General features: G+C 50.2%; 1 protein-coding gene across 11 annotated transcripts in view; it reads left to right on the plus strand.

The window, feature by feature from the left end:
• TACC2 (transforming acidic coiled-coil containing protein 2) overlaps positions 1–24374 on the plus strand; it is a 199392-nt gene that overhangs the window by 133112 nt on the left and 41906 nt on the right. For all 11 annotated transcript variants that reach the window (XM_064595369.1, XM_045879001.3, XM_045879000.3 and 8 more), the window contains one exon: positions 19073–19209. In XM_064595369.1, coding sequence (XP_064451439.1) covers positions 19073–19209 — 137 coding nt within the window. The remainder of the gene's footprint in view (positions 1–19072; positions 19210–24374) is intronic.

Raw genomic sequence — 24374 nt, forward strand, 5'->3', positions numbered from 1 at the left:
ATCATTTGTGAAACACCACTCAGGGCTTTCCTGCTGGTCTTCATTCAGACAGAGTCCAGTAGTCATTTCTGTCTCTTCCCGTTAACTTCCGATTTGCTAAAAAAAAAATATTTTGAGATGGACTGTATCATTTGATAAGCATGGATCGGAGTATCCTCCCAGGGCAGTGAAGTAGCTTAGATTGCACATTCTCTCTTCCCAGAGGAAGGCAGTGGATAGTTTATTTGGGGATAAAAATGATGGCCCGTGGGCCCGTGACCATGGCCTACCCTTGAGTCTTAGCTTGTGTCTTTTTTTCCTGATTCCTTCCATCTCTTCAGGGATGTTCTAAACATCAGTTTCCAAAGAAGGGGGCTGTTTACCATGTTCAGCCCGAGTGGGAATTTGCTAAAGATATGCCATTTGTCGAGCGTAAAGCTTGGCATCTGTTCAAGCTCGGGCTGCTCTTTGTCTGGGCTGGGGGAGAAAACCCAGGGGAGCAGAATGTCACAGTGAGAGTTGCCCACCTGTGTGTGGCTGGCTCACTGCGGGAGGAGCCGTGTTTCCCGTGGCTCTCCCGGGTAAGCACCGTCTCTAATGGGGATCAGATCTGGGTCTCTGGAACTTCAGGAACAGTCTGGATCAAAGGGGCCCAGCTTCTGAGAGGTTCCTCTTTGCCACTCATCAGGGCCCTGGTGGAAGTTGCTAATTGCTAATTGTTCTACTTAGGGGGGGCCTGCCTGGAGGGGTCTGTATTTTCCAGGAAGAAGGCTAGAGAGGCTGGCTTTACTTTAGGGAAAACATCTGTACGCATGTAGGTCACGCATGGAATTTCCTGGCCCAGCCTTGATCGGAAGAGGATCCTGGGACTGTGTTGGTTTCCTTTAATGCTCAGGGGGAGAGAGAATGGCCCAAAGGCACACTCTGGAGGGCAGGGCTGCCGGGAAGAGAAGGTCCTCACAGCATCAGCCCCCAAGGGACTCTGCTCTTGGGGAAGCAGGCAGAGGGGATGGAGAGCAGAGTGTGTGTGAGGCAGTGGGCCGGGAGTGCAAGGCCAGTCCACCCCTGTGGCAGGACAGCCCGAGTCTAGTGGGCATTGAGTCTTCGAGTGCCGTGACTGGCAAAGTTTGTAAGTGCTAAATGGGAAGTTTTGTGACCAGGAGCCTAGGGTCTGAGGGGTGACCCTGGGCACAGGTACCCCTAGAATGTTCCTTCCTTAGAAGGGCTTTGCCTGTGGACTTAGCCAGGCACCTTTGGTCGAAGGCGCAGAAACAAACCATTCAGAGTAACTCAAAAGACAAGAGGGTATGTGTCTCCTGTGACCGACAGGTAGGATTCTTCCAGGGATAGTTACCAGGATGGCTTTGAAAAAAAGGACCCCTCTCCCCCTCCACACACACACACACACAAACCAAACCAAAACAAAACAAAAAACAAACCTGGAAAAAAACTCAGAACCTAAAGGTATAGAGTTGGTGGCCTTTAGAATCACTTTCTTTGATGTACAACGGGGGACCTACCCCTGGGGCTGCCTGGGGCGACCCCTCTGACCTGGCGCCTCCACTGCTGGGGGAGCTGGGTCCTGCTGCCTCAGGCACTGTCTACATGGACCAAGAGCCACACGGCGGGGGTGGGGGGGGCGGCGAGGAAGCTGGGGAGCACTGGAGTCCGTGCTGGTCTGTGAACGGATCTTGAGCAGCTCAGCTTGCATGTCCTGCCCTACCTGGGATGTCGCGGGAGGCAAGCCTGTTCCGGGGACAAATCAGGTGTTTTGACTCCTGTAGTGAGTATCTTTAGTTACCAGGGCAAGATTTGAGAGAAGTGACCCGAAGCCCAGGGAAGGGGAAGGGGCAAGAGGAGGAGGAGGACAGTTGTGCCTGGCTGGAAGCTTCCAGCAGTGTTTTCCTGGGATTTTTGCTGCCGATGGTGTCTGATGCTAGGTAGAGGTGGGGTCAGTGGGCAGGGACTCCAGGTAAGAAAGGACAAGGTGTGCTGTGGTGGAAGGTGGTGCCTGAAGGTGCTGTCTGTGAGGATGAGGGCAAGCAGGGCTTCAGAAATGGAGAGTGTTCGTGCCCGACGTCTGTCACGTTCGACTGTTCCAGTAACAGATGGCGGAAGAGCGTGTCGGAGCCAGCCCCTCTCCGGGACGTAGCTCTCAGCACCCAGCCTGCCTGCACAGTCCTGGGCTGCCTCCAGACGCCGGGGCCACCTCGAGGTTGAGCTGGCTCCCATGCAAGGACAGCGGGCAGGGGGCTGAGCGGAGGCCCTAAGCCCTGTCCCTTCACGTGGCCTCAGTGGACTAGAGCAGGGTTCCGTCTCCTCACTGGATGGCCGTGTGGCTGTGGGTCCGTGTCTGCGATCAGTGTATTTTAGATGGACCAGAGAGCCGGGCGGCATTGGGACTAAGGGGGTGCGTTAGTGACCCACTGAACCGACCCACTGCTCCCAAGAAAAAGCAGGGAGAGCATGCTCGGGTCACCACTAACCGGCCCAACTCCACTGTGAGGAACAGCACAGAGTTCGAGAGACCACCTTGAAAAGCTGGCAGACCGTGGCGCTGGCTCAGTGCAAAGCTGTCCTAGGTTCCTGGGCATGTGGCATTGCCAGCTTACTCTGTGCACGTGGAGCCTCAGTCATGACATCCGGGCAATGGGGTCAACACCCCATCCCCCTCCCTGTGGTGAGAGATTCTGCAGATAGGGAAGAGGATGCGTGCTCATGTTGGGGATGCTGCAGAAGACATGATAAAGGTTTGTGAAGTATTCTCCTCGCGGGTTTTTGTTTTTGTTTTTTTAATATAGCATAATTCCTAGTGAAGTCTGGTGAAGAAAACCCTGAAATGCTGACACCTGGTGCCAAAGGATGCATTAGTATCACTCCTTGAGGAAACCCCTTAGTGCCTGTGAAGTGGAAAAGAAGGTGCTAAACCTCAGAAACCAGCCTGTTCGGATGGGCTTTCTCAAATAATGCACTTTCCGTCCCTTGTGTTCACTTTCCTGGCTTTACACGGTGCATTTCCCAATGTATGCTCGAAATAATATTATGTTATATTATGTTATATTATATTATATTATTATACTACACTATAATACGTTGTGTTTTATTTGTAATTTCCTAAATACTGTTTTTCTCCCACCTCCAAATGTGACCACCTCTTCTAAAACTCGGGGCTTACACTCCTGACTTAGTGTGTGGAAGGGAACCAGAGGTATGGGGGTGATGGGTACAGGCTTTCCTGGAGACACTATAAATTACCCAAATCTCAGGGGCCCTGGGAAGTATTGCCCTCATACCCAGATGTAATATTTGATTGGTAAAAAAAATATATTAGATGGAATCGGATCAGTCAGGTTATAAGATGGAAGAGGCCAAAGAGGCAGAATGATGGCCGGGCCCTTTGTACCTTGGAGGCCACTGTGATGCACAGACACAGGGACTGGCCTGCAGGGAGCTCACGGTCTGCTGGGGGAGGCCGATGTTGTACACCCCAAACATGCACATGGGTGTGCTAGGCACAGGGACGGACACTTTAGCATTCAGCGGAGATGAAGTAATGGAGGTCTGCATGGAGGAGGGAACATCTCTGCTGAACCTTTCTGAGCAGGTATCTGCTGGACAGGAGGGGGCCAGGTAGAAGGAACAGCAGGATCCAGTCAGACGGGCCGGAAAGGGCCTGGAGGGCCGGTGGAGGGCAGGGTCTGGGGTTTGGCTTGAGTACCCGGAGTGAGAGCAGGGACCAGAGTGGGACCAGAGGGAAACTGCAAGGGCCAAATCTTGAAAGGCTTCATGAGTCGCGCTAAGGAGTTTGGGCAGCAGTGGGTAGCTTTTGATGGAGTTAAGAGAGGAGTCATGTGACCAGATTTGGGAGAAAACAGCCCACCTTTGTTTCTTTATCTTGCTCTGTGTCACACAAGCTGACTGTAATTTTGAGTTTCCAGATTTGCCACCTAAGATACTGGGCAGCCTCTCTTGTTTAATATACGGGTCCTTATTCGTGGAATTAAGAGCCTACCTTCCCCTTTAGGATTGTTTGGAAATTGGCTTTCCTGAAATTCTCCCCTGAGGTCCTCCCTAGTTAATAAAGAACCTCCTAGTCTTATACCCCCATATAGATAATGGTTTAGTGCCTTAGAGGCTGCCCACCAGGGGGGCTGTTTGGAATAGGCGGGACTGTTCTTCAGGGGACAAGAGGGCGACTGTCCAGTGCCCACACCTCATCCCAGCTGAGTGGAGTATACAGCGTCATTTTACTTGCATCTCATTATACGTGTAGACAGAAATAGTTTTGCTTTGTTTTGTTTTGTCTTTTTCCTGAAAAAAATGTATGGCCTCGTAGCTAGCCTTGCAGATTAGAGCTGCTAAAAGAGCTGGTCTGACCCTAGGAAGCCAGAATGTATGTGCGATCAGCCGGAGCAAGTCAGCAAACAAGGGAGGCAGTGGGAACTTGAGGATTTTGGAAGGAGCCGTGGGGGCTGGAGGCTGAGAGCGAGAGAAAGGCAGCTGCGTGGGGGAGAAGCAGCTCTAGCAGGGTGAGGGGCCTGTGCACAGGGCCTTTTGGAAGCTATAAAGGGAGGGGAGGCTCCCAGGTGAGGTTTTTGAAGCTGGGAGGACAATGCAACGGGGAGGAGATAAGGCCCAGGCCTGGCAGGCTGTGAGGAAGCCAGTGGCATTATTCTGCAGCAGGAAGAAGGGATTTGGGGGACGGAGTGGAGGTGGGGCTGTCCGGGCACCAGGTTCCTGCCGGAGTGCCAGACCCCGGCTGGGCACTTGGAATTCTCCGAGGAAATGAAGGAGCAGCATCTCAGTCTTTGAGAGGCACCCCAAGCCCTGAGTTCACCCCAGGGCACACGTGTCAGGAAGCCGTGTGCATTTTCTCTTGTTTGGGACCTGGAAAGAGCTAAGCTGGAAAGCATTTGATGCATGGGGATGGGAGGGGCCAGCTCACTTCTGGATGCCCCATAGATGTGCACCCGTTACCTGCTTGTCAAGTGTCTGTGCCCGAGGAGTCCCTTGCTCTGAGTGATGCTGGCTCTCTCCTCCTCTTTCTCCTTCCCTCTCTTTCTGAGGCCTTGCTTCCACATCCTGGGGTAAATGTGGTGTCTAAGGGGAAATCGAGGATTTGTGGGGCCTCTGTCTTGAAATAGCACCTAGGGAAATGTCTGGTTATTTTTCTGTATCTGAGTATTTCTGCTTATTCTTTGGTGGAAATGCTAGTTTTCCATCACTGATGTCTTTGTTGTAGGTTTTCTATTTACTTGTTTAGCAGCTGTGGAATGATGATTTTTTTTTTTTTTAAGATTTTGTTTATTTGAGAGAGGGAGAGAGCGCACGCGTGAGCACAAGCCAGGGCGGATGGGCAGAGGGAGAAGCAGACTCCTCACTGAACAGGGAGCCTGATTCGGGGCTCGATCCTAGGAGCCCGAGATCATGACCTGAGCCGAAGGCAGACGCTTAACCAACTGAGCCACCAGGTGCCCCTGGAATGGTGATTTGGTTGATGGATTTCCATCATCAAGTCTGATCTTGAATGGGCCAATCTGTTCAGTCCTTTGTTGATCTTGACCACCTGAGCCAAGCAAACGAACCCCCTCTGGTGTTGGCTTTTGAAGGAAGTGCGATACAGAAATGTCAAGAGTCAGAGCTTTTCCATCTTAATTTTGGGCAAAATTTATCAGATTCTCCATTCATTCCAGAGCACCTGTGCTCCCCAGTATCACCTCCTTCCAGTTGTGTGAGCCAAAATCCTGGATTCTTTTCTTTTCTTACTTCTAATGCTTGATCCGTCAACATGTCCTGTGACAAATAAAGTAGAGATAAGCCCCTAATTATTTGATTCAACTTTCATTAAGATTCCAGCTGAAACCAGAAGCATGACTTTTAAAATAGTAAGAACTTTGAGATAATGGAAAACTTTGGGCCTTTGATGCAAGAGATTTGAGAAAACAAAGCACAAAGCTGCCCTTGTCCTAAAAATAAGAGAGAAGGCTGGAGCTCGTTTATAAGTCAGAGGGCTTGAAGGCATGAGGACTGGAAATAGGTGGCCGTTGTCAGATTTATACCTTACTCTGTTCCTTTTATCATCCAGTTGACTAGTATAGTGGCAGGAAGGTCAGCTCTGAGAGTCTGTTTTAACTCAATTGGGTTATTGTCACAAAACCCTTAACCTTGAGACAGTTTGCTCGTTTGCTGTGGGAAATTGTATCTTTCATTGGAGCTTTGTTATATGTAATTGAAATCTGAGGTTGCTTATCAGCCTTGTCATATTCAAACCACTGATTATGGCTCTGATACTTTTGTTATTAAATCGACCAGTGTAAGTGATGATTCAGGGTCTCTTGGAGTCAAGAAAAACTATCTTTCTTTCTTTCTTTCTAAGATTTTATTTATTTATTTGAGAGAGAGAGTGCTCAAGCAAGCGAGTGCACAAGCAGGGGGAGGGACAGAGGGAGAAGCAGACTCCCCACTGAGCAGGGAGCCCAATGTGGGGGCTCGATCCCAGGACCCTGAGATCATGACTTGAGCCAAAGGCAGACACTTAACCGACTAAGCCACCCAGGCGCCCCAAGAAAAGCTCATCTTTTTTCTTGTATCAATTATAGTGACAGTAGAAGTAAATGCTTACTTTAGCCAAACTTTTTGAAAACACACTTGGGATCTCAGCTTTTTCCTTAACCTTCCACGGGAGTCTTGAGTCCTACTACTCCTCATCTTCACTGTGGCTTCTCCCTCTGCCCCTCCCCCTTGCTTGTCTAGTGCACAGCCCCACCTTCTGTCTCTGGACTCCTGTCTCCTGGCTGATGTGAGGGGCTTTGCCCCACTGCCCCCCTGCTGCCTTGGTGGCCTTGAAGACCATACATTGGGGGAGTCCTTCGCCATGTGAAGCCCTCCAGTCTTTCCAGCTTCTCATGGCAGACCTCCTCCGGGCCCCGCTTCTCTCCCCTGGGGGTGGGGGCATAACTCAGCCAGCCTTTTGCACCTGGAAGCTCCTTCCCACCTCAGGGCTCTTCATCTTGTGGTTCTCTTTGCCTGGAACCTTCTTTCCCCAGCCCTGTGATGACTGGCTCCTCCTTCCTTCTTCATGTCTGTCTTCTTGTAAGTCTTCCTTTCAGGGAACGCAAGAGAAAGAAAAACTCCGAAGTGCACCCCAGAGCCCAGAACACTCCTTCTACTTTGCTGATTACAATTTCTGTCAGAGTGGCTGTGAATTAATTCAGTAAATATTCGAGTGAAATTTATCGCTTGATTTTACAATTCCTCGCCCACAGCCATTTTAGCAGCCTGTGAGTGTGTGTGTGTGTGTGTGTGTGTGTGTGTGAGCTGGGGAGGGGAGCAGAGGGTGTTGGGTGTGTGGGAAGAGTAAGAAAATCATATTATTTTCTCATTGCTGTGTAAACTCACAGATCATTGGTATAGCTGTCCCCTGACTGCAGGGGGCAGTCAATAGGCAATAGGACTATGCTTTATGTTTCTCTGATTATGTTCAAGCAAAGGATACAGTACTCTTGGTTGTAGACTTTTAACACGTTAAGGACTGGAGAGAGTAAACGCCTTCTAAATGGAGTACAGACTCACTTCTCACAGCCACCTCATGTGGTCCGTGGTCCTACCACCACACAGATGAGGAAGCGGGCGCCGGTAAGGTGTGTTAAGGAACCTGTCCGAAATTGCTCCCCTCCCAAGTGGAGGAGCACAAAGTTTGGAGCCAGATCTATAAGTGCTCGTAATATTGTGTTGGTTTTCTTCTACAAAATTATCAGAATGTTACTCGTGGAGAACATGATTTAATTCAGACTTTACCTGTTCAGAATTTTTTTAAAAAGATTTTATTTATTTATTTTGAGGGGTTGGAGAAGGGCAGAGGGAGAAGGAAAGAGAGAGAATCTCAAGCAGGCTCCACGCTGAGCACAGAGCCCGACGTGGGGCTTGATCCCACCACCCTGAGATCATGACCTGAGCTGAAATCAAGAGTCTGACGATTAACCAACCGCACCACCCAGGCGCCCCTCTGTTCAGAATTGTTTTAATAAGTGGGTCAAAGACTGAGCGATGTTGCTGCATTATGTATGAGAGAACAGTGTGAAAATATCCTGAAACAGGCAGTGCCTTAAGGACATGCACGGTTTCAGGGTGTTGAATTAATACTTATTCTCTGCAACTGGAAGGCTGTTTACAAGCCATTCTTTTCCTTTGGGTCCTGTAAAGAGATTGGAAGGAAAGGGATAGAAGACTTAAGTGCTCCTTCTTTATCATACAAAAGCGCTATTTGCAGACATTGGTAGAAAATGAGCTTTTAAAACTTGTAAATGTCAGACTTTTTACTAAAGTATTCTGGCCATTCCATCCCAAGTCCAAGTTTGCTCCCATTTTGTTTCTGGGTGTCATGGTTGAGACACCCAGTGGATCCCACGTTACCATTTACTTGGGAAGGAATTTTTCTGAAGAGTTTGTCTTTGTGATTAGCGGAGAGCCTGGGGGAGGAGGTACTGGCTGAGCATCACCTCTGGGCGATGCCAGGAGAATTACTGATTTGCAGATAAATGAGATACAACAGTAACTAAACCCACTCTGGGTTCAGTTCTCTCAGTTAGCAAAGCTTCAGGGTCTTGGAAGTCTCATTCAAGGTCGGCAGTCTCAGCAGGAGGGTGTGATGCTGTGATTTGTAATCCCGGCTGCTTGGATCTCACAGGGAGCTCACAATGCTTTCTGGGCTGCTCAGGTTTTAGGAAACTGGGTGAAATCTACCAGTAAGGTGTGTACCGTTGACTCTCGAACCACACGGGTTTGCGCTGCGTGGCTCCACTTTTGTATGGGTTTCTTTGGATGCTGTTCAGTACTATAAATATACTTTCTCTTCCTTACAATTTTCTTAATATTTTCTTGTCTCTAGCTTACTTTCTTGTACAAATACAGTATGTAATACCTGTAACATATAAAATATGTGATGATCAACTGTTTATGTTACCAGTAAGGCTCCCACTCAACAGTAGGCTATTAGTAGTCAAGTTTTTGGAGAGTCAAAAGTTATACTTGGATTTTGACGGCTCGTAGGGGGGTTGGCACCCCTAACCCCTGTGTGGTTCACGGGTCAACTGTATATATTAAAAGCAGTGACCTCAGCGTCACTCAGTAATGAACGTACGCCGAAACATTAGAAAGAGACGAGTGTAGGGGGTTTAATGCCCGATGCAGTAAAAGCCCTCAAATCCTTTCTCCGCTGCTATTATTACTAATAATTTGCAAGGCTTTGAAGGACCACTCTAAAGGCAAAATTATAAGTGATGAATTAAAAAGTCAAAACACATGAGCTTTAATTATCGATAGAAAGGGCAGGATTCACATTAGCGGAGCAGCCTCCAAATGTGCTTTTCCTCCTTTCAACCAGAGATGGAGGGGGGGAGATGGAGAAGCAAGAGGAGGTGGATGCATGCACACACACACACACACACACACACTCTCACACACACACACACTGGAGGAAGGGAGGGCAGAGGAGAGGGAGACAAATACTGAGACAGACTCTAGGACAGATAGAAACCCAGCCCAATTCAGAGTCTCAGACGGAGACACACAGAGACGGACAGACAGACACTGTCTGTGAGGGTGCTTTGGACATAAAGAACTTGGGAGCCCAGAGTGCTAAGGCCGGACCACCCTTGCTCTGCTGAGCAGAAAGAATCTGCTCTGAGCTTAGTTAGCACTTGAGTCTCCCTTGACCCCCATGCTGATATTACCCTTTGTCCAAGATGTGAATCCGTGAGGGTAACAGTGAGGGTCAGGCTGACCTGACCCCCTCCCCCAGAAGGCATTTGGCCGACCCCGGGGGTTTGGGTGACCCACAACCTCCCCTGTCACCCGATGTAGGTTCTAGGAACCTCAAGCGGTTATAGTCAGGAGGGCGGGACTGGGGCCGCTTGGATGCCCACTTGGTGGTTGAATGAGGGGACAGGTTAAGGTGTGGCTGAGGGACAGGGGAGCAGGAGTGAGGAGGCCAGAGGGCAGGGAACCCAGGCTGGCCTGGCCGGCTGCCCCCATGAGGCGGTCGTGAATCCAGATGCGGAAACCCCATTGTTTGATCCATTGCCCTGGAAACCCACAGTGCCCAAATGTTCTGGAGACTGATTTGCAGACTCCAGCCTGCTGATGCGCAGGAGCCCCTGGGACACGGAGGAAGCCTTGTTTGGGACAAGGGGCACAAGACATGTACTCTGATCTTGGTTCTGCCCCTGCAGGGGTCTGAGCCCCTCGGTAAGTCACGGGGCCCCTTGGCTCTGGATTATCATCCTCAGGTCCCAGAAGGACTTGAGCTTCTTGGGAGTAGGGAGTGGGTGTGTTTGACTTGGCCGCCCAGGTGCCCGGCTCTGAACAGGTGACCAGTCCTACTGAAATTGTGGAATGATGTCCACGTGCCTCGCCTGTTTGAGGGTCAGATAGGAGGAAAGGTGAGGAAACTGAGGAACAAACTGTAAAAAGTGGGCTGAGGTAAGCAGTCCCTGTTTGAGACACCCCCATCCTGGTACCCAGGCACTGCCTGGTAAGGCACCCTGAAATCAGAGGGATGCTGGTGGCGTGTGCAGGGTGAGCCCGGGAGGCAGGATGGGTGCTTGTTGCTGGCTGCAGGAGCGCCTGAAGGGGCTGGTCCCGGGTGGATGTATCTGTCCTGGGCTGTGCCAGGAGGAAGGCTAGATTCCAGCTGCCGTCCTTTCCCTAAAATCCTAGTCAGCTCCTTCCCTTACACCACGTCGCCCTGGACATAATCCAGCTAATCAGACCCAGCCGAGTTCCATTCCTTGCATCCTGGACCCATGGGCTTTGGGAGAGCATGCTGAGCGGATCTGGGAAGGCCCCTGGCGTCCCCAGCAGCATAGCTGGGCTCTGCCCCCTTCAGGCCGGCATCCTCCCCTGTACCAAAGCAAGCGGGTCCTCGTGCTGAGATATTTTTTTCAGTTTGCAAAAACAATGCCTATGTTGCCTGTGTGTACATCTATTTCTGTCTCTACACAGGTATACGTGTGTTATGTAAGTATGCATGGGTGTTTCTGTATATTTACTTATGTGTATATCTAATTATTGTATCCCAAATAAGCTCGTACTCTACGTAATTCCTTAATTTGCTGTTTTTTCCTACTTATTACTCAACTTGGAGCTCTCCTGACTATACACGTAAGCCCACCATGCCTGTGTCAACAATGTGGGTGCTGGGGGGGCGGGTCTGGCCCGTGCTGGGTGCTGGGGAAGCCCTAGGGGTTGACCAGACATTACTGTTCTGAGTTCTTGCATCTTCTGTTACGGTCCTTCTGTCTCACGGATCACTCAGGCTTCATAGATGCCATCTACGCGTCTGTCTTCCCTAGCCCTTCTGATTTGTTTTGGTTTCAGAAACAAGGGACCAGACTGCCCTGGTCTGTTGACTGGGATAACAAAAGTGCCAAGGATGGGGCAGTGTCAACAACAAACATTTATTCCGCACAGTTTTGGAGGCTGGGGAATCCACGGTCAGGGCACCAGTGGGTTTGGTGTCTGGTGCGAGCCTGATTCCTTGTTCATAGAGGGTCGTGTTCTTACTGCATCCTCACCTGGCAGATGGGGCGAGGCCGCGCCCTGGGGTTTCTTTTGTAGGGGGCACTCTTACCCTTCACGAGGGCCCGAGCAGGTTCGAATCACCTCCATCATGTTGGGAATGAGCTTTCAACATGAATTTGGGGGACACATACACACACACATGGTCAGTCCATAGCATAAACCTATTAGAACAGTATATAAAAGGAGGATAAGTATGTTTTCAGACAAGACCAGAAGAGCTTTTCATTGAGGAATGTGCAGGATCTTTGGCACACATGGTTGAACAGAGACATTTGTGTGTCACCTTGATTGTTGGTGGTGTCTTAGCCGGGTGGGAAACTGCTTGTTAGCGGTCTGACCAGGTAGGGTGCCCTGGGCTTCTCTTTAGAGAAAAGAGAAGGCCTTTTAATGACAGGCTGTCGGAAGCTCCTTCTTAGCTCTTTCTCAGTTCCATGTTTTCCATTCTTTTCTTGCTAGCGTCACTAAATATCTTATTTGCAGTTAGATTTTTAAGAATCTGAGTTTCAAGATTCCAGCTTAAGTTACCCAAGCAAGGAGTTCAGCTACAAAGATGAGATTTCGGCGATATTGCGGAAGGCAAGGGCATTAAAGGGCAGCCGAGTCCCTTCTTTTTTATTTCTCTTGAGACTTGATTGGCATTCTGGCATTTCTCCAGGATCCAGTTACAAACAGGTGGAATCAGGAGCCCCGGGGGTGCTGGCTCGGCCTTCATTCAACACTGCCTGCGCTAAGGCATTCAGCCACTGGAGGGTCTCCTCTGCTAAGTGCCTGGTGTAGTTGCAGGTGAGTCAGTTTCAAAACGAAGTGTGTGTAGGGATGTTTCGTCGGGCACATGTGTATGCACCCACACAACCCACACCGAGCCGCCTCCATTCTGGAAACCCTCCCCTGACCCTGGGGTGTATAGGTTGTGTGCACCTCAAGGGAAGGATGAAGTCAAGGTCAGTGTGACCCTGAGAGTCCCCGTGTCCTCCAGGATACACTTCTGTTCACAGGCAGCCCAGCAGGACAGGCATCCCACACAGTGTGTAGGCTCCAGATTCCCCTTCATGCTCAAATCAGTAGCTGTGACTAAATAAAAAAGAAGACTTAGCTTGCTAGCAAATTCCCCCAAATTTCTAAGGGCTGGAGGCCAAGGGCAGAATCAGAGCTGCAGTAATAAGGGGAAGGGATAATCCTTACAGTTATTTTTTCCGCTTATTGGACAAACAATCCAAGGGCCCGGGTGGTCAAGTGACTTGCCTGTGTTCACCCAGGTACAGTGAGTGACATGGCTGGAAGGAATTCTACAGTAGACATTCATTGCTTTGAGGGGGTGGGATTCTGTCTCCGCTATTCCATTGGATCTGGGTGGGTTGCTTATTTATGTGTGCTCTTATGCCTTCCCCACCCCACTTCCCTCACTAGGGGTGCCCCTAACCTAGAAGTGGCTGGTGTGTCGATTGCCCGTACCCCCTGAGCCCTAATGGCATCTCACGGTAGCCACCGAGTGCTAGCTACTTGAATCTGAAAATGGGACCTGCCTCAGAAACCCGACAGATGCTAGGTGCTGGGAATCTTGGGATAAGGGTGCTGTCATCTGCTTTGATTTTTTTCCCTGAGTGTCAGCCTGGAAAACTAGCAACCTGTCTCGCCAGAGCTAGCTCTGTGTTCGTGGAAGGCAGCACCAGACTGTGGCCTCCTCGGTCACCTGACAGTCCAGGAAGGGTCTTAGCGCTTGGTCGTGTTGAAATAATGTTCTCCCTTGACCTAAATGTCAAGGAGGGATCTTGCAGAACGGATTCCTTTTCTATCTGCACGATGGGCACATGACAGTGAAGGACGCTTTTCAGTCAGCCCGAAAAAATTAGCAGTCTGGTCAAGTTGTTTTAGGCAAGAGGGAAGCGTGTGTGGGTGGGCGTGCGAGAGTATGCACACATGTTGCGACAGAGACAGCATTTCTTGACAAGGCTGTCGAAAGTGGAATATTTTGATGAATAGAATTTAGTGCAAGGCAGTTTCGAAAATACCCTCTCAAGTTCAAATCCATCAAACCCATAGATGCGGAGATGAAGGAGCCGGTCTGATCTGCCGAGAGCTCCGTTTTGTTTCTAGAAGGTCTCCTTCTCTTCAGGGATGGCAGATGGTCTTTTGGCTTGGAGGAGGTGAGCCTCCTCCCGACGCAGGGCTCTGGGCCAGCACGATGACCCTTTCCTGGGTTTGGTCTCAGAGGGAGGGAGGCCGGAGGGACACTTGCACCTCTTGCTCAGGGGGGCCCTCCAGGAGGACCTGAGAGGGTGGGGCTTATGTCACTGGAAGTGGGTCTCCTGAGTGCCTTTCACTCTTGGTGGGTGGGTCTTGCAAAACCTCTATCCCCAGGCTCACTTTCACTAGCAGTCTGAGAAATTGCTGTAGAAATAGATAACTTTCTAGATAGATAACTTCCCTTTAGCAATGCTTAAGAATGAACTATTTCTTGGGGCGTCTGGGTGGCTCAGTGGGTTGAGTGTCTGACTCTTGGTTTCCGCTTGGGTCATGATCTGGGGGTCGTGGGATCAGGCCCCACAAGGGGCTCCACGCTCAGCACGGAGTCTTCCTCTCCCTCCCCCTCTGCCCCTCCCCAACTCCTGCTGCTCTCTTTCTCCCTTGCTCTAAAATAAATAGATAAAATCTTAAAAAAAAAAAAAAAGAAGAAGAAGAAGAATGAACTATTTCTTGATAATCAGATAGCATTTAAGTATAGGTCCCTTTAGATTTCCAGGTGGCGGGGCACTGCAGTTAGGAGGTGGGGGCAGGGCTCTTATTTGGAGGCAGTTTTCAATGAAAGCGGGCTGGTGCCCTGGAAGGTCCAGCTGAGGCCAGAATGGGCCAGTTACCTTGCGAAGTCACCGCAGCCCTCCTGGCCTGAGTTTCCTTGCCGGTTTAAAAGGACGTGACAAGTGTGTTGGAATAGGACATTTTCTTCTATCTTCAGGGTTGGTGGATTCCATCTATGGTGTTTGAGATTTCTGTTCCCAAGCCCTTGAATTGTCTCCCATAAAACTTGAGCAAACTGTAACTGTTTAATGATAAGCTGAAAAACAACATTAAGCACCTCTTTAGTAAGAGATACCCATGTTTTGGGGCACCCGGCTGGCTCAGTCAGTAGAGCCAGTAGGCCTCTTGATGTTGGGGTCATGAGTTTGAACCCTACCTTGGGTGTGGAGATTATAGATAAATAAACTTTAAAAAAAGAGAGAGATACCCATGTTTTATTTAAACATGTACACATTCACACATGCTTTTGTGTATATACATGTGTATGTGTGATTACATTATATTACACTATCATATATTATGCTAACTTATATTACATTACTGTATTTGTGTGTGGGTGCTGATCTTATACGATTTTGTTGTTATAGTTCATAGAAGTAAAACCTGAAAATATTGAAAGTAAAACAAAAAGATAGGGCAACAGGCCCTAGGGCTCTACATTTTGCCAGCTGGCTTGCTTTGGGGACAGTTTCCATAAAGTGCTCTGTTTTAACACAGTGTGTCATCTGTGGGGGGGACTGAGTTCTTCATTGTGTGCTCGGTGGGACCTCAGAACTATATAGAGATTCTCTGAAATCTGAGAAAAGATTTGAAAAAATACTCTGAAACTTTGCTAACACACACCTGGGGAGCTTGGTAGGTTTTGGTGGCCAGCACAGCCTCTCTGTCCTTGGGATTACATGTTTCTATCCTTCCCGTCTGTGCACACCACTGTGCATGGGATTGGATACCGTCAGCATATTGCCTTGTGCTGATAGATGAATTTGGTTTTGTACTGCTAGGGAGCTCCTCAGCCCTGTCTGCCTTAATGCAAGAATATCCTGTGATCATAGGACAAGCTGTTAAAAAACAGGTGCTGCTTGCAGTCACTCATCAGTCTGCCTCAGGACTCTGCCTGGTCATGTGCAACCGGGGAGCAATTAGCAGATATGATGCTGTGATTGGCATCCCCAACCCCTGGTGTCAAATTTTCAGGTTTGTCAAGATAGCTTTATTGTTCCCAATGATAGACTTTATCATTAGACTATCTTTTGAATTGAGCTTATAAAATAAATGAAATACTGCTTTTCTCCCCGTGGAGGATTCATTGGGAAGAAGAGTTCTGCTGTCAGAAATGTTTGGAAACCACCGATACAATGAAGAGAGCACAGATTTTATAGGCAGGTAGTTCTGGATTTGAGCCCATCTTCCATTGCTTGCTCACTAGATGGTCAAGGGCAAAGTAATTTGCTTCTCTGAGCCTTAGTTATGCCGTCTGTAAAGTGGGCCTGCTCTCTAGCAAGCGGGCTGTTTTTGAAGATGATAGAGAAATGTACAAATAGACCTCGCCCAGTGTCTGACACATAACAGAAAGTTCAGCATATGATAACGGTTATAAAGCTTTTCATGCTGGGAATTAAAGTCCCCATATTTCATGTCTGGTCATTATGAACTATCTTTCTGCACTAGGGAAAGACATCTACCTCATTTTATTTGCATGCATTTGCATATTTACTTATCTAGTGAACATAGCGTACGCATATCCCAGTAAATGCATTTTCCTCTAACTTAGAGATGTTTTAGCAGACTGGAGTGGCACATTCTTTCTGATGCATCTTTGCAGCAAATTAATTTCCTTTTCTTTCATTTTGAAAGTGTGTGGAGCCTTAACAGAATCATTTATTGTACTTTGGTTTTTTTCTAGTAGAAAAAAAAAAATCAAACAGCCAAGGGGGAACTGCTTTTATGCATTGGGACTCCAAAGTGCTGCTTTATTTTTATGTACAGGCTCTTTGTGGGTGGACTGCAGAAATCCCTGCTCTTGGAAATGTTTCTGAGCCCTCTGGGAAACTGAACAGGGGAAAAAGAGCTAATTAAAAAAGCTGCCATCCGCCTCCTCTAATTAACTTGCTCTCTGCTCCTGGGAGAGGGAGCGGAAATGTGAACACAGCGCAGGCATCACCGGAAGTGAATGCCATTCTTGTGGTCCACGGTTGCCCGTCGTGTTTTGATGCAGAAACAGTTCATGGTAAACGGGCACGGAACCACAAAGGGGCTTGATGTGCCCTCTCCCTCCCACACAGGGCAGTGGTGAATGGTGGCCCCTTCTGAGCAGGTGCGCCGGCCGGGCAGCTGCAGCAGGGGAGAGACCTCATTGGAATTCAGCAGCTCGGACCCAAGAGCATCCGGCCCTCCCTGTCGCTTGCTTGTGCTGTTGGGAAAGAGCAGGGGTTCTTTGTGCTCTAAAGCCTCACATCGCCAGGGCCCAGGGTTGCAGAAGCCACGGGAGGAGCACGCAGCCTCGACTCCACGCTGGAGAAGCTCACAGCATCTGTGGCCGGCAGTGTGGCTAACTCCTTCCTGACATCTTGGACAGATTTAGATCCCAGAGATACGGCAAGGGAATCAGGGGTGGGGCTTTAGGGGACAGAGGCTATCCTTCGGCAGAGATGGCTTTTGCCTCCTGGCGGATGTGGCCCCTGGTGGAATGGGCCCAGTGGATGTGGACCGCGGTGACCAGCAGTGGAGACTCCAGTCTGATGGCCCTTCAAGGAAGCCCTGGAAAGAGGCAAGTTGGCTCCATGCTTCTTGTCAGTGTTGCCCCTGACGCATGCAGTGCTGGGGCAGGGTGACATCTGGGGCCCACCAGGGTGATGCAAACTCTTTTTTCTCTTTGATACTCCCTTGTGTAACTTCCTCGTGTTTTTCATGCCGGTAAATGGACCCTCCAAAATTCAGGTACCTTGATCTGTTGTCGTCCAAGTGTGTCTCTTCCCTTCCCCTGGACAAAAGCGAAGGCCTTTCATATTAATGTGTGTTTGCAAAAAGTCTGCCTGGCCCCTGTCCTCCGTGTGGAGGTTAAGTCTTTCCTCGTGAAATTTGATAGTGTGCAAGCTTCAGCTCATTGGATCCCATCAAAAGCAACTCCAGTGTTTCTGTTCATCTCCTTGGGTCTCTGGAAGGCTTTGGGGCTGGTTGCTGGAGCCAGGATTCTTGGGGGTGGGGTCTTTGGCACTGATAAAATGAGTCACTAACAAGTTGTAAAAACATCAATGTGTAGATTTTTCTGAAGGGGAACTCACCAAATGGCTCCTTTTCTCTGTGCTGGCTGATGGTGGAGGGATTGGCTCGGTTCCTGGTCCTCTCCGCCGGCTAGCAGATAGTCTTTAGAAGAGGCTGCCCTCTGTGGAGGTCACGAGTCCTTTGACACCTTGCAGGAGCTCAGCAGTGGGAGCGTTTCATGCTCCACACTCACCTGGCTCGTCACCCTCTGATTACACGTCTTTACCCAGATTTGCCTGCTGGGCCCCCCGTGCTAGCAGCAGTCCTAAATATCCACTCTCTTGATAATGACCTTGCTTGTGGCAGATGAGTAAGTGACCTTTTAGTCTCTGTACAATATCTTGAGTTGGGAATCAGCCCAGGTGATGCTGCTCTGGCATCCTTGGAGTGAGGCTGGTCCAGGACCGTGCACCACTGGGCATCTTGAGCAAGGGCGGGGGGGGGGCTGCCCCACGACCCCAGGACACAGGCCTGGCTCCATGATTTGGGGAGGTCTCCTTCTTTCTGGCTTAAAATTGAACCCCCAGTAGAAGCAGGGTGACGGAGAAGGGCTGTCTGCTCTGGGTTTTCTGGAGCCCAGGGCAAGGCTTTAGTTTGTTGAGCAGCCTCCCCCTTATTTCTGGGTGGGGTGTCCTCTGGGTGGAATTTTGGCCCAGTTCTCTGGATGAAGAATCTTCCTTGGGGGCAGACCTTCCTGCCGAGTGGCAGTGGTTATTATCATATCACTGAGATTAGCAGGCTGGGTTTTATGTCTTGGTCTGGCACATCCTCCGGAGAGCTGGCTTGCCAGCTTGCTTTCTTTCATTCATTCATTCACTCATTCCCTCATTCATTCAACAGATGTTTATTCACTGCCTCTTGGCTTAGGCTCAGAGATGCTGTAATAAATAAGGCCAGCTGCCCTCATAGCCTTGAAGCTCAGTAGATGAGAAAGATAATTAACACAATTAGGAGGTGAATGAATCTATAATAAGTTATGAGAAGCTCCGGGAAGGAAGGGCAGTGGGAGAGAATGATGGATGGGGAGAGGCCACATGCTGATTTGGTTTCACGGACTGGGGATCCTATGATGTGTTGGAACCATGGCATCGAAATGTATTCCTGGGAATATCAGTTTGGCCGAATTGGTGCCAGAGTTGTTCAAAAGATTCCCCTGTGTTTGTATTTGCCCCTGAGGCCGGAAATATGTATTTCTCATAGGGCTAAGTTCAAAGCTTATGTCATTTGGGAACAAAGCTGGTGATAATGAGATTCCCTCTGGGCAATCATGCTGAGAAATGACTTTCCTTACATCTGTCCTCGAACAGCTCAGTTGGGCAACAAGCCTGGTTCCAGCGGTCCTGGGCAGGGGTCAGAGGGCCACACAGTCTCAGCAGCACTGGCCCCTGGCTCCTTGGAGCAGACTCAGCCCGGACCCCTGCCTAACCCTGTGCTTCTCTCCTCCTCTCTCCATCAGGAGTTCTGACTCTGAAGAAGCATTTGAGACCCCCGAGTCGACGACTCCTGTCAAAGCTCCCCCTGCCCCACCCCCGCCGCCCCCCGAAGTCACTCCAGAACCTGAGATCAGCGCACAGCCTCCCCTGGAAGAACCAGGTAAGCAAGGTCAGGTGCTCCCCCAGGGAAGCTTGGGAGCAGCTCTGGGCTGGGGCAGCTGGAGGGGGGCACCCGCTCCAGGGGGCTGTTGCTAGAGATCCTTAGACACTCCCCAGCTGCTGGGGCCTCTCTGCTCAGGGCTGTTTTGTGAGTGAAGACTAAGAGTGAGCAGATATAGTGGATTATTCTGTCTGCTTTGAAGGTGTTTAGGGGAGGCCTGTGGGGAAACCCCTCGTTTAGCTCTGGGTGCCTTTTACTTGGCATCCAGAATTGGGTTTGAGGGGACAAGTGGATCTGGAAGGTTTCTATTTGGGATTCTATCTTGGATTCTAACATGTGGCCCTTGGCTCCCATAAGAACACTGGTGCTAGACAGCCCACATGAATCTGCATTTTTATTGAAGACCATAGCCCCCCTGGGCTTGGGGATGGAGATATGCAGTAAATGGGAAAGAAGAGAAAGCCATAGATAGCCAAACCCATGCATGGATGGTTCTTTTATTCCTTATTAACCTCAAGTTACCTGATTTCATATCACTTTCCTGCCTCCTTTCTTCCCTAGTGTGACTGAAAACACAGATCTTTCCAAATCTTTCAGAGGTGATTGCTGGAGGTGGGAGGGGATGGGACAGATCTCATTCCCCAGCCTGCCCACCTGGCTAGTGTTTTGTGCGTGCATCCTTCAGTTACACCAGCAGGGGTGGGACCACCTCCAGTGTGAAAGTTTAACATGAGCCCTGGAAGGAGATGGGGACTGCCAGAAATGGCCCAGCACACTGGTCAGGGGGCCCGGTGGTACTGCCCTTAGACCTGGACTACCTTCCTGCCTTGGGCCATTTATTTTAGAGGGCCCCACTCTGGCTTTCCTCCAGCCACAGTCCTCTCTCTGTGCTGAGGCTGTAGGGCCAATCTCCTCCTAGACCACACTCTGGATACCTGGGGACAGCCACTTCCTGGGCCTACCTGGTCCCTTTCTCATGGCCCATCTTCCCAGGACTGACTGTACCCATGTTTATACCTCTCAGCCAAGGAGGAACCAAGGATGGGTCTGGGACCTACAGGTGGGGTGTCCACACACCTGTGCTCAAGGCCACCCCAGGTAAGGGATGGAGCTGGGGTGGGAGGAGAAGGAGCAAGTTGATGGCTGGGCCTCCATTCATACTCTTGCCCCGGCCAGAAGCCAGGTGAACTGTAAAGTCAAATGACATTTTGACCTGGATGTTGGTTTTACAAAGAAATGGGTAGAATTCTTTCTACCTGCCCTGGGTTCAAACGGGCTGTTCTTTTAGAAAGGGTAGACACTCCGGGGCTGAGTCCTAAGCACATAGGCTCCCCAATCCTAGGGGGAAAGGTTAGGACCATTTGGGGGGGGGCAGATGTATTTGCTGGTGTCTGGCAAAGGCAGTTTTCATATTTTCTCGTCTCTGACGGCTCATCTGCTAGGAGCACCTGATTGTACATCGCTAGTCTAGGGGCTGGGCCCTGAAAGAGGAACTGTTGCAGTTTATTTGATTTTAAAGCAGAGAAGGAGCCAGAAGGTTTTTAGCGTTCCCATTTTTTTTTCATATTATGAAGAATATAAAAATTCATTTCCTATAATACTGTAAAAAAAAAAAATCACCTTTAGGTTTAATGGAAAGTGAATGACAAATAGATTGTAATCCCTAGATCAAACATGTGATTGGAAATAAACTATCCTTTTTTTGTTGGTGCAAGTTCATGCCCACAGATGTGTGGGACTCTTGGGGAAAGAATTGAGAAGAAAATGAGGGTGTATCACACTGTACGGTCCATCCCCCCTCACCAAGGAGTAAACAGGGAAGGGCCATTGCTGTGAGCCGATGTGCGCCTTCTGGGATTTCCAGCCACGCATCCTGATGGCGTCTGGGGATGGTTTGCTGCTTCTGTTCTTTTCTGTGGCCTGTCCTTGTTCCTTCTGCCTGACTTGCTTTTCAACAAAGCAGAGAACAGTCTCCATTCTTAAAAACAAACACATGCACAGCTCCCACCTCTTTCTTACAGGGCAGCTTCAGAAAGAATGAGCATTGCAGGGGATTAGGAGGTAACCCCCACCCGGAAGGGGTTGGAGCTGGTGATCACCACGAGTCACAGCCCCACAGAGCTTTTGATTACATCAGTTGGAGTCTTTGAACACGGACTTTGTGCTTCTCCTTCTTGGAAAACTCCAGTGAAGCTAAATATACGTGGCTCACACAATAAGGAGTCCTACGGTTGGGATCGTGACTGCTTAAAGCCCCCCCGGGCTTGGGCTGTACAAAGATCCATTGGCTTCGCAGCCCTTGTTATAAAAGTCTGCCCGTCCATTCTGCAGACAGCATGGGGCACAGCAGAGGCTTGAGCAGGTGGGTGTGCCTGCTTTCAGAGGTAGCTAGAGGGAAAGAAAGGTTCCTTCCGGGAAGCGCAGGCAAGAAAGGGCTCGGGGGAATATCTGTTGTTTGGTTCTCTTCTGCAGAGTGCCCGGGATATTGCTAAAGATGCCGAAAGAGCCACGTAATAGAACAAACTAGACCCTTGGCTGTGAATAAAGACATGATTTGCTCCCCTGGAAACCCACACTGTAGAAAACAACCAGTCGGTCACCTCACCTTGGGTCCTGCCAGCATGGTTGTGCCCCATGGGACAGGAGGATGGGGGGCGCCCTTCGTCTGGGCCGGTCCAGGCCAGGATGCAGCTTGTCTGAGCCCGATTTTCTCTTACCCGTAACATGAAGAGGGCAGCCTGCCGGTCCTCCGAGAGCCTGCTTCCCTTTCTGAGCTTCCCCGGTTCTGAGATGGCAGTGTTGGGGCTGCTGTATGGTGACCATGTTCCCAGAGCTCAGAACTGGCCGATGAGGGACGGAAGGACATGTCGCATCATTGAATAGTAGCTCCCACGTAAGCGTCCACCGTGTGCCAGGCCTGCGCTGGGCTCTTCGTGAGTGTCGTCTCCACCTCAGCCGAGAATCATCCCCCATGCTTACAGCATCCCTACAAGTCAGATGGCATCACCTGCCTCCCCAGTGAGATGTGCAGCTTCCAGACCTCGCCCCCCGTCTCGTAGCACATGAGGGGCTCTGGGATTGGAACCCAGGCCTCTTGACTCCCTTCCATTGGGAAACCAGGCTGCTCTCTGCAGCTGTAGTGAGCTGGTGCATTTAAGTACCCCGAGGCAGAGGATGGACACCGCAGTTGTCAGGTGCAAGCAGGTGGTCAGGGAACCCGTGAACCTGGTTTCGTGGTACCTGAGGTGGGCTCCTTCGATGGTGGCCTTCCTTCCAGGGCCGTTGCTTTCCCCTGGGCTGAAGCCAGTTTTCTTAGCTGGCTAGCTGGGAAACTGCCCAGGAAGGCCCACGTCGGGGCCTTGGAGGTGACTGGAGACACCATGCACTGCATGCTCTAGACCTTTCCTCTCTGCCCCATGGGAAGTGTGGCCTTTGCTGAGGTCCTGGTAGGGTTCCACATGGTAGTTCGTGGCCCCAGTCTTCAGACTGACTCAGGCCCTCCCGGCCCTATAATGGGCCCTGTGGAATGACCTGCTTAATGACCACATAGTGGGACAGTGGGTTCTCAGCCAGGGACAGTGGTGCCCCTCAAGGGGACATTTGGCAATTTTTAGAAACATTTTTTAAAAAGATTTTATTTATTTATTTGAGAGAGAGCACAAGAAGGGGGGGAAGGGCAGAGGGCAAGGCAGAAGCAGACTCCCCGCTGGGCAGGGAGCCCGACGCGGGGCGTGATCCCGGGACTCTTAGACCATGACCTGAGCCGAAGGCAGATGCTTAACCGACTGAGCCACCCAGGTGCCCCTAAAACATGTTCAGTTGTCACAACTGGGGTTGGGGTGACAATGGTATCTAGTGGGTAGAGGCCGAAGATGCTGCCTAGCATCCTACAGTGAACAGCACAGCCCCCCACCACAAACCAGTCACCATCCCGATATGGCCCCAGTACCAAGACCGAGACATGCTGCAGCAGGACTAGGTTTCCTGGTCTATGATGAGTTAATTCAGGAATGTCAGCTCTGAAGAGGAAAGGGTGTTAAGCAGGTAGGGAGCTTTTGTTCTGGGTCAGATGGTGAGCAGATGGTTGCATGTTGCATGAGTCCGGGGAACTACTAACAATCTGAGGAGTCTCAGAAGCCCAGGGGCAGCCTGAGAGAGGAGACTGGCAGTTGTGAGCCTTGCTTTGGAAACAGTGGGGTGGGCTGAGGCTCTTTCTCCCTCCTGCAAGGCCCCCTTAAAAGCCCCTGTTCCCCTGGGTCCTCTGGTCCTTCTGAGCCCTCTGTGCCATGTGTCCGGGCAGGAGGATGGGGTGCTTGAGGGTGCCAGGCCCTGGAGGAAGTAGAGAGGGAGTAGTTTTTAAAAAGAAGCAGGAAGGAGACTTCTTTTGAGACGGGAAGGAAGCTGGAGTGTTTTTTGAGGGGAGGAAGGAATCACTTCGTGGGAAGAGCTGTGAGGCTTTAAGGAAGTGCCCCCCCATCTTCCAGGACATTTGCTGCAAATAGGGCCTGGGGGGCGCTGGGTGCAGGAGAGACGGGAAGGTTTAGAACCATGCATAGAGCTGCTTCCGGAAGGTGTCTTCGATTCTAGAGGTGCTTATTGAGCCTGCAAGAGAAAGTGTGACCAGTCCAGGGAGAACAAGGATGAGTCAGACCTGTTCCTGAACTCAGGAGGCTTGGACTTCACTTGTGTTGTCATCACCTGGGCGGGGGTTCTCTGCCAGGTGCTCCAAGAGAGATACCTGCTTGGGAGCAGAGTCAGGGAGCAGCGCACAAATACTCACCCCCGGGCGTTTGCGGTGCTGAGCATGAATTGCTCTGAGAAGACATCCAGCAAGAGGCCAATTCAGGTTTAGCCGAGCATTTCCCAAACCACGTCCACTTGTTGGGATGAAGGGTAGGGCTGCCAGATTCAGCAAATGAAAATATAGGTTTAAAGAGATCCAGTTAAATCTGAATCCCAGATAAATGAGGCATTACCAAGACATATTTATACAAAAACCCTTTTTCAATGATCCGAAATTCAAAGTTAACTGAACTGTTTTATCTCACCTCTGTCCCAGCCTGGCACGGGGTGGGTGTTGGGGGCATAACCCCCATCAGTGAAACAGAACTTCGGGAGCACTGTCCCGGGCCATACCTGTGCCAACTCTCCAGTCCCTTCTTCTG

The sequence above is a fragment of the Mirounga angustirostris genome, unplaced genomic scaffold (assembly GCF_029215605.1).
Source record: "Mirounga angustirostris isolate CCGP_5_RB_7025 unplaced genomic scaffold, mMirAng1.0.hap1 SCAF_6, whole genome shotgun sequence".
NCBI lineage: Eukaryota > Metazoa > Chordata > Mammalia > Carnivora > Phocidae > Mirounga > Mirounga angustirostris.